This window comes from Clupea harengus, chromosome 14 (assembly GCF_900700415.2).
Source record: "Clupea harengus chromosome 14, Ch_v2.0.2, whole genome shotgun sequence".
In the NCBI taxonomy this organism is placed as follows: Eukaryota; Metazoa; Chordata; class Actinopteri; order Clupeiformes; family Clupeidae; genus Clupea; species Clupea harengus.
Window position 1 is genome coordinate 26,482,357 of NC_045165.1, and position 10,609 is coordinate 26,492,965.

At 40.5% G+C, this 10,609-nt stretch overlaps 1 protein-coding gene across 1 annotated transcript; it reads right to left on the reverse strand.

Annotated features, from left to right (window-relative positions):
- Window positions 1-2,243: 2,243 nt before the first annotated feature.
- Window positions 2,244-9,921, reverse strand: hhipl2 (HHIP-like 2). Its single transcript, XM_031580948.1, has 10 exons — window positions 9,586-9,921; window positions 7,731-8,066; window positions 7,106-7,422; window positions 6,872-7,015; window positions 6,077-6,408; window positions 5,815-5,941; window positions 5,283-5,428; window positions 5,116-5,197; window positions 3,792-3,874; window positions 2,244-2,281 (listed from the first exon to the last, which is right to left on the reverse strand). The coding sequence occupies exons 1-10, from the start codon at window positions 9,919-9,921 to the stop codon at window positions 2,244-2,246; spliced, it is 1,941 nt and encodes a 646-aa protein (XP_031436808.1).
- Window positions 9,922-10,609: the final 688 nt, after the last annotated feature.

The following is a 10,609-nucleotide window of genomic DNA, read 5'->3' on the forward strand; positions in this document are numbered from 1 at the left end:
TGGTGATGACTGTTTCCGGTTATCAAACTGCTCTTAAGAGCTGCTGTGATGTACATTATATAATATGCAGTCTGCTCATTATTATTATGGTGTCATGTTGGATGGGACTTGGATTGTTTTAACCCTCATGTTGTGTTCTCAACATGGTTACACTTCCAGTCAGAATTTTATTTAATAATTATATACAATTTCTAATCATTTAATGATGATTTACCACTCGGTTTTATTCAAAATAAAGGAACTTCACAAAACTTACACACAACTTGTGCAAATCTAAATCTCAGGATTATTAGTATTTTGTGTATTTAACATTGTATTTAACAATTAACACCACACATTTAAAATATGCTCATCATAAAATCTGTACTTTTACAACATAGTAACATTTGTGCCTTCAGTCAAAACTGGCCGGTGTGATCTATGACAAAATGCACATCTATTCATATCACCACCCAACTGACTGCATTAAACGTAACATCTGACAACTTTACAGTTTATTTTCAGTCTTAAAAATATTCTTCTAGGACACTGTTTTAAAATGCTTAGTCATTTTTGACCAGAGACAAAACAATTGTAACAATTTTAATCTTAATTTAATTAATTGTATCCATTGAAATAGGTAAGGTGAAGAAAGTCATGAATCCTTGTGAGTTTAAGATTTTTTTTAAAGACTGAAGTTTCAAAACAGTCATTTTTTATTGGAATACAACATGAGGGTTAAGGGTTAATTTAAGAGGTGTAACAATCAGTCAGTGTTGCCTCAGGCTCAGAGTTGCCTCATCTTGTACTGCTTCTGTCATCATCCTTTGCCCATTAACCCTGTTAAACCTTACCAACCACACAGCACCTGTGCTTCCGTCATCATCCTTTGCCCATTAACCCTGTGAGAGTGTTAACCCTTACCAACCACACAGCACTTGTGCCTCCGTCAGCAACTCGACTGGTTTGATTCTTTAAAAACCCTTTTCCCAAAATGAACAGATATGCCATGCTCCTCACTCTTATCTGCTCCATAGCTTTCTCTTAGCAGAGAGGCTTCGTCACACAGAGTGACGGCTCGCGGTTCAACGTGAAATTTCTCACACAGCTGTCACTGGGCCGTAAGCAGCAGAATCAAGGTCAGGGGTCACAGCAATCATATTTTGGCTTTCAGATGCATGACGAACGTTTTCCATCGCTCTCATTTGGCCACCCAGTCGCTGTGGTGACGCAGCAGTGTGATGGGTCAGAGTGACACGTTTGTGTGAGATCAGGCGCACAGCTTTTCCACTCTCTGGCTTTTAAAGTCAAACATCTCAAGGTACTGTTTGTTTTTTGTTAATTACGTTCATTTTGAGAGTGAATTCTAAAAACACCAGAAATGTGGATGACTGATATGGTCCTGTAAAATATTCAATAAAGTACTGAGTAAGTATAAGTAAGTAACAGTGTGTGAATAAACCATTGAGAATTCTCTTGAGTTTTATCAATAATCAATAATGTTCAGACAATGGATTGTCAGGGAAAAGTCCCATATTCAACTGTTCAAAGTTGGCAATGTTTTTCAGGATCTAAAATGACAGGATAATTGGAGGATTCTCACAAAGCCAACATAACATGCTGGCAACTGCATGGCTTCTCCCTATAATTTGACACACTTCCTGCTAGGGTGTGTGTTTTGCAACCTTTCAAGAATATCCAAACACAATGTAGTTGTTTTCTCAGAGGTAATATGCAAATCACAGGCCACGCTCCGCATCCATACTGGATACTGGCCTTCCTCCATTTGCATTATGGTAAAGGATCAGGCCTAGACCTGCACACAGGGAACATGGCCCTCAGGCCCTCACCCCTGTCTGGAATAATCACAGGATACAAACTCCCATGAAGCCTTCCTGCATCAGACATGTCCTCAGGACAACACAAAGGAACGTAGGTGAACTCATGTTCCCCTGCTCCTGCTCCTGCTCCCACCACAAAAACGGGGAAACGCAAGACTCCCATTTGACATGTGTCTCTATTATCCCCACTGACATGTACACATGGAGGCCTGTCCACAAGATGGCTTTGGGTAAATATTGAAGGAACGTCCCAGAGCAGTTCCTGGGCTAGCAAAATGGCCATTTGGAGCCTGCCTTCTATATACTACGTCTATTTATGCATCCGTAAATTGCTTTGTCATACATCATGGATTTGGAGAGATTTGCACAAATCATGGATGGATTATAGCTGCATCCTGTCTGAGTAGGGATGGATGAGTGAAGTCACATGATCTTTCCGGGGTTAAAGGAGAGATACATTGCTTAGGACACAACAGCACTCAAAAGTCAAAAGACTCAGGTTTATTTTGACAAACCAATGTTTCTTTTTACAACTTTCTTTTTCAGATGTATTTTTGCATCTTTATTGGTTTGTTATAAAATTAGTGCAAAACATTTGGTCTTAAGATGTTATATTTACAACAAACAATGTGCAACCAATGTTCCGGTTGCCATTTAAAAAGGAAAATGTGTCTAGTAATTCATGTACAGCCTGAAACACCAAATTAAGATTAGGAACTTTCTGGTTACATGCCAACAGAGAACCAATGTGCTGCGCACAAGCTGAATTAGACATAGAATGGAATCAGTTTAAGTTCACCTTCATTAGAATATCATTTTTCTTTGCCTTTTTGCTTTTGGCTTGTGCTTTGTTGGTTTTTACATTTACTGGTTTCATAATTCCTTTTTCAACTATTTTGGTAATTTTCTTTTTCTCCACCACCTTCCGCTTTGAAGGTCGTTTCTTGGGTCTTTTTGCTGGAACCTTCTTCTTCTTGCTCAGTAAACTGACTTTCTTGAGTAAAACTTTCAGGTTGGGTGTGGGATCTCTGACCATTGTCTTTGCCTTCAGAGTGTTATTCCTCTCTGGCCATTGAGGCGTTTGGCTGTAGAGGGTTTTCTTCATAGTTTTTGCTTTTGAGGAGGAACTTGGTGACTTTCTTATAGGGAGTGAAGTAGTTTTGTTCTTAGTTATTGGTGCAATATTACTTTTAGTAAGTAGAGTGGTTTCAGATGGACTTGTCACTGGTGCTTTGGTTGTAAATGTCTTCAGCTTTTTCTGTGGAGGTCTTTTAGGTTTTTGCTCTGAGAGTGTTTGATTCATAGATGTCACATTTGCGAAGGTAGTCAGTGAAGTGGAATTTCTTGTAGGGAGTGGCGTCGTTTTGGTCTTGGTTATTGGACCAATATTGCTTGTAACGAGTGGAGTGCTTTTAGGTTTGCTTGTCACGGGTGCTTTGGTTGTATATTTTTTCAGCTTTTTAAGTGGAGGTCTTGTAGGCTTTTCATTAACATCCAGCACAGTCACTGAAATATACAGACAAAATTAGAACACAGCATAGCAATGCGAATAGAACACACTTGCTTCCTTCCAGTGCTTGCTTGAGCAAACTAACGTGACATGTTGAGCCTTGTTTTGTATCATGAACTTGACTAAATTAGTTTCAATGTTTTAGTTTCACCACATGAAAAAACTTGAAACATATATTAAAATACATTTAACATGTGTCAAAACGAAAATCCGGTCATTGTCAGACACTTGTGAATTGTCACGGTGGCCCTTTTTCATTTTAATTTTTCAGAGGGACCATTAGATTAGAATTAGGATGAGGCATCAATTTGCATTCATTCATTCAGTCATTCATTCATCATCATATGACATAATCATATACATAGTTGGTGCCAGTAGGTTCATAGAAAATACATTAATGGACAAAGGTATCAAAAGATAGATCAATAAGCTCAATAAAACAAGAAAACTTGATGACTTACATTCTCTTGGAACAAAAGGTACTTTTTTGCCTTTGACTTTTACAGGAAGTGGTTTGTATTTACATTTTCCTGGAGGTGCTCTCCTGCATAGAGTAAAAATCCAAAAGATTGGTTACTTGATAATACTGGAAAGATCTTGTTGTCTGTGTGAGGCAAGTATCTTGCATGCACAGTGTGGCACGTTCTCTTGTCATGTGACCAGACTGTAAATCAATGGAGATTATACTGAAAACTGTGAATAATTGCCTCAATGTTTTGGCTGACTTCTCTTTCCACTAGTCTGTAAAAGTGTGCACAGGTAGCAGCTGGGAATAAGTACCAGCTGGGAAGAAGGTATGGTTTGAAAATTATGGAGGTGGCTGTCTGGTTTCCAGATCACGAGTGGAGTTACTGAAGTAGAACAAAGACCTTTTGATGATTAAGTATTTTGGTGAAATATTTGTCATACTGGCAGAATGTCATGATTTTGCAGGATTATGAAATCCTTTTGCCCACTGACGACTTAAAACACTTAGTTAGATTATTAATAAGAGTTTCATCTACAGATGATGAAGTGATAAGACTGACAGACTTACATAGCAGATTAAGTATGGATCGTTTGTAGTATAAATAAATAAATACATAAATAAATATTACCCACATCGGTTGACAAATCAGATTTATGTAGTTATCAGTGTCCCAAGCCTTTTTTCAAGTAAAGAATAATAGTGCTTGGCAGATGAGTAAACTAACATTCCAAGATAAGAGGGGAAGGAATGTAAACCATGTGTTCAAATGACTTAGAAATGGTAAATGCACCTGCAGATGGATATTGTCATACAGTGAGACACCACTGCTGAGAAGGGATTTTACACTGTGGAGTGCATTTCATATAATACTGCAATACACAATCTAATAAAGACATGTTGTAGAAGCACATTCAGGCATTGGAACTGTGAGCTACTCCCCATCTGTACGTTTACGAGCCACATTCTGCTCAGGAGCAGCCAAAATCTTTAATAGAAGACGTGCAAACTGAGTCTCACTTGAATGAGTAGGAGCTCACCTACTGTCGATGGCCAACAATGTGCATAGTGCCTCATGCCTGTGTAGTGTACTTCTTTTGTCTGTATTTTGTGGGTCATCCGACTCACAAATAACACCTGCCTTTGATAATGAGCTGGGTATGTATCGTTGCATTGGGTCTATTTCATCACAATTTTCAGTCTCATATTTTAATATTGTTTCTTCTCTCTGTGCTGTAATTGAATCTATTTTATCTGTGAATCATCAGCTTCTATAAATTTTATAATTGATAGTTAGTATTTCAAATGTAATACAGTACCTGGAGGGATCCATAAACTTATATATTGTTCCATAAGGAGACACGGAACTTGGATATGAGGTAGCCAGGAAATACAGTTCACCTACAGAAGCACAGCAGACACGATTAAAAACAAAGAAAATAGACGCTTCCACCACATACATTTGTGAATATGTATAAAAAAACACCTGATTCATCTTCTGCAAAAGAGATGATGAACTTATGATGGTGGTTGATGAGTCCTGGGAATGAGCAGGTTGGTGTGTCTCCCATGCATATGCTCTTCTCTTTCCAAGTCCCACTTGCCTTATCCTCTTGTAAGGCCATCAATCGACTAAAGGACAATAGCCAATGGACACAGAGAAAATCAAGCATTATGGCCCTCTCACAATCAATCATCCGAGGTCACAGATGTCCTAACAGCATGCTTTATCTGTAGTCCATGGAATAAACACACTAAAGTATCGGACTCTGACTGTACATGCAGTAGGATTGGATGTTTCTGGAATGTCCTGCAGATGAAAACTGTCTATCCAAACAGAGTCAGTCCCGTAGGGAACAGACTTTAAGGCTTGTTTCGCTTGATTGTTCTTATGATTTAGATTAGATTTAGTCATTTAGCAGACACTTTTGTCCAAAGCGACGTACAAGGGAGAGATCTTGTGAACAGGCCCATACTGGACTTTTAATCAAATTCATGACAGATCTTAAAGCACATACCCACTCATGAAGTCTCCAAAGATATACACGCCATTGATATTGGGCGACTCACATCCTCTGTACACATAACCGCCTGTTATGGACTTTCCAACGTGATGCCCATAAGCAAATATGGGAAGAATATCATCTGTTAATTAAAGTGGAAAGTTTCATTTTGTGTCATGCAATGCTGAAGGTGGTTAAGAAGTGAAAAGCAAGACTCCTTTTCCATTTTCAAAAGTGCACGTGCCATAAAGCTGTTTTCAGAGTCACATATACTCACTCATGGAGGAGTTCTGACACAGCTTGATATCGAAGCACTCAAAGCCCTCTTTGGCTCTCCAGCCATAGTTGCCTCCTTTCACGATGATGTCCACCTCTTCATAGCGGTTCTGGCCCACGTCGCCGCAGATGATTCTGCCTCTGCCGTAGCCGGTGATGGGGTCGCCTCGGTCCACTGAGCAGCGCCACATGTTTCTGACGCCGTAGGCATACACCTCCGGTCGGGCGTCCTGCTGTCCGATGAAAGGGTTGTCAGGTGGGATCCTGTAGGGAGTTCCGGCAGAGCTGCTGCTGTCTACGTCTATACGCAAGACTTTCCCCAGCAGAGCACTCCTAAGAAAATAAGACATTTTACAAGGAAAAACACATGGAATTATGTGTTAGGATTACATTGTAAATAATATATTTTAACTGAGATAAACATGTGCATTTGGAAACTATAATAAGACTTTTGTCTTGATATTTTTAGTTAATAATTATGTTTTTCATTATGTCTGAGTATCTGGTATTTTTGGAACACTTTAACTAGCCGGCTTTATGTCCTGATCGATATCACAAAAATAGATTATCTGAGAGAACAGAGGAGAAGGGCATCATTTCAGTAAATAATGTAAACAATATTCATAATGGTAGATGTCATGCAGGGTTCTTTTCTGGAGCACAAAACGGGCTTTGTATTCTGTGTCTGAACTGTTTTAACTGATCAAGAAACTTCTTGGGAAAACTACATTAATCACTATTTTGTAGTATCGGTTTAAAATACTCATCATTTTTTGGGGTGGGCCAATATACTCACTTATTTTGAGCATTTCCAAATTTTCCAAAAGGATCCCCTGCTTTTCCACCATCTCCCGTGAATATGTACAGGTATCCATCAAGGCCGAACAGCAGCTGTCCGCCATTGTGGTTTGCAGCTGGCTCCTCTATCTCAAGAATAACTCTGGAAAAGATATTAGGAACCATAAAAGCATGCCCCTCATCCAGGCTACAAGAGAATACCAAGACTCCCCACTCCGCAGTCACAGCAAACCTCTCTGAGTTGAGGTCGGCTCTGTTCATGTCGTGGGCGGACACCCTCATCTCACTGATGCGGACCTTTTCCAGACGGCCCTGCTCCAGGATGGAGTAGTAGATGAAGAAGAGGCCGTTGTCTTGGTAACGCGGGTGGAAGGCCAGGCCCAGGAAGCCTCGCTCATCCCCCAGCCAAGGTGTGGTCAGTACCTCGCCGCTCAGGTCCAGAAAGGGCTGCTCCACGCGGCTGCCATCTCGCAAGTACACCCACACGAAGCCCACCTGCTCCGCCACGAACATGCGGTGGGTACCGTCCCCACTGTGGAGCATCAGCACCTGCAACAGTCCAATCATGCGCTGTATGTCTGTGTCTTTGAGACATTCTTCTGCACTGCACACCTTAAGGTGACATCTGAGACTGTAAGAGCTGATACTGTGCTGGTGATGCGTTATAGTTTTCCAACTCTAAATAAGATAAACTCTTCACATCATGGCTCTTGATGCCATGACGTTTACAATTAACAAATATGTGTATGGTTTAAGAGCTTTCTGCGGACACTACCATAATCTAACTCTATCATGCAATTTGTATCCCTGACAGCTGGTTCAAATATCTCTATTAATTGGCATTAAATGTTACATACCGGGTTTCGCAGTCCATTGGCCACCTCTGTCAGGCAGAGCTGTAGACAGCCCATGGGGTCCTCTACCACTTTACCGAGGTTGTTGGCGAGGTAGTTGTTTTGGAGTACATTGGGGTAGCAGTAATCCCTGTCAGGTAGGTCAGCAAGACTGCAGAAGGTTGTGCTGCCCTTGTCAGATGCCTCCTGAAGAACTCTGCTGTCCGTCAGGTACTTAATGATGGAACCACACTTGGTGTGGAACTCATGGCAATAGGTAAAACAAAGGCCTGGAATTTCCCGCACAGGAGTATAAGGATTCTCTGCATCAAACAGATGGGCAGCGTAAGGGGAGCATTCCTGTAAAACAAATGACCAGGTTAGCAACATTTATGATGGGAAATCTTTTTTGGAGTAATTAAGACATTGGGGTTTACATAACCATCAGGAATATAGGTGGTATGAGAAAAAGAAAATATTTTGATAGCTCCTGAGCTCTGCAATCCGCAGCAAAGACTTGAACATGGTCTGAAGCCTGGAGGTTATTTTTAGGTGAGTATATGACAGCCATCATAAAGAAATTGGTTTACGCTAACTTTTAAATGAGCACTTTTAAGTTACGAAGTTATGGTGATAAGTGCATGGATGTTTGATTCCTTTTGTGGCTTCTTCAAGGTGCTTCACTGGAGAAGACAGAATGCAGTCAGTATACTTTTCAAATTAATGTTCTGAATTACAGTTCTGCGTCATAGAACAGTGGGCATATACATTATTTGTATTAACCAATGCTTTCATAAATCGGAATACAATAGAATGTCATTCAATCTGGCTTCAAGGAAATCAAACACCATATTGTGACCAGACTGAGGCAAATTAGAGTGTAGTGGTTTATATTTATTTCAGCATATTATAAAAAACATACGTAACAGATATAAGGGTGAAGAGAACTTACTGATGTGAAGAGACAAACACGACAGAACTATCAGACCCAGACTAATTATCATTTACTAGGATGGATAATGTTTTGTTGCTACCGTTAGCCACGAGATGGCGTAGGGACGTGTCTGTTACAGATTAGAGTTGACTATGGAATTAATACAAAAGATCTGCAAAACATTCCATCCCAATTAACAACTCGTTTTTGTTCACGCGTTTTTCTGTTCTGTTTTTCTGTTTCAGGTCTGGGAATATGATGATATCTGAAGTGGGCATTTACACTTGATCTCCACCTACCCAGTGACCAAAAGGTTCATTCGAAAACGATGAAATAGTCCATTTAATAGTAGGGCTCACTATATAATTATAGTGATATATGTTTTTCGGAGCACACAAATCAGAAATGATCAGAAACAAGATTGTGTTAGTTTGAGTTTAAAGAAGAGGGAATAATAACATTTGTATGAAAATTAGGCGGACATGTAAGAGAATATATTTTTTAAGAGGTCCCTGTAATTGTACACAGTATCACTACCACTGCAGGTAAAATTGTAGTTCATCACTCCCCCCTTCCCAAAAACAGTTTCCTAATTACACTCATGCGTCCTACGCACGCCAGGATTGAAACTCGTCGTGGTCATTAACTTTTTCAGTTATATTAACTAAGCAGTCGTTATATTAACGAAACAGCCTCAACGGACTACTTTCAGTGATGTGCCATTAAGGTGCTGTCATGTATGTTCAATATTGTCAAATGAATACGCTAGTATAAATGATCCATAGTTCCGCTATCTTTAATCATGCACAGACGCACGCACACTCTCACAGAGAAGATAGGGAGTTCACATACTGGAACCACAATCCATAACTAAACATGAAACATCCAATTGACATCCAGCATGAAATCTAAATTGATCACTTGTTGTACAGAACAGATATTTACCTGGCACATAATGTCTTTCACTAAATCACCACAACGCTCGTATTCTTCAAGATGAACTAAGTCCATTAGATCCCAATATCTCTCCGCAATGGTACTGTCAGCATCTTGATCACAGCATCCGAACTGGTCGTAGTTGTTGCAAAACTCCAGGTGGGTCGTAGGTCTGAATGGTGGCCGAAAGTCTAAGCACTGTGGATGGGAAGACGTCTGACCCACCAAACTGAATACAGTAAGTGTAACAAGAGTAATGCCTAAAGTTGCGCTCGTGATGTGGACCCGCTGGTAAGTCCTGCATAAACCCGCACCTTGGATTCCATGAGAGTCCCGCTCCCCCATCATTTTGCTGTGGGGTTACACACACATAGGGAGAGAGAGACTAACTGTCTGCATATGAGATGTGTATGTATGTCTCTGCGTGTGTGTGTGTGTGTGTGTGGGGGGGGGGGGACGATGTGGTGATGACGCGCATATGTATATATTTGTGTGGCGTGAGCAGAGAGCAAGCGCTTTTTATAACTTGAGCATGGCTGCCTAAATAGCTGAAATAGGCATGAAATCTGTACTTTCCTCATTGGGGGAATTGGGGGGTAACATTGCATAAACCCTGCCAGTAAATTTCTAGGAACGTTTTAGACGGCTATGAGGTCAGGTTTATCTTTGAATGTTTCAGACAGAGAAAAATCAGAACTAGCCTATATGATGAATTGCCTTTGAAGTGAAGTTATGTTATGAAGACTCTGCATTTGTCCAATAACATCCAGTTCAGTGAAGTGTTGCCAGTGGCGGCGCCAGAGATTTTTTGCTGCAGGTGCTATGGGGGTGCTCGGCGTTTTACCGAGGGTGCTATGAAATTAGGGTGATATCATACGTGTCACATGGTTCTCTACTACAACACCTCCCCACCATATCGTCATATCTGTTTACATGTTTGCTCTCTGAAGCGTCTTTGTGGTCCATGAAAAGCGCCAAACAAATCGATCGTAGGTCTATTATTATTATCATTAGGCTGCTTCCGACAGACGCG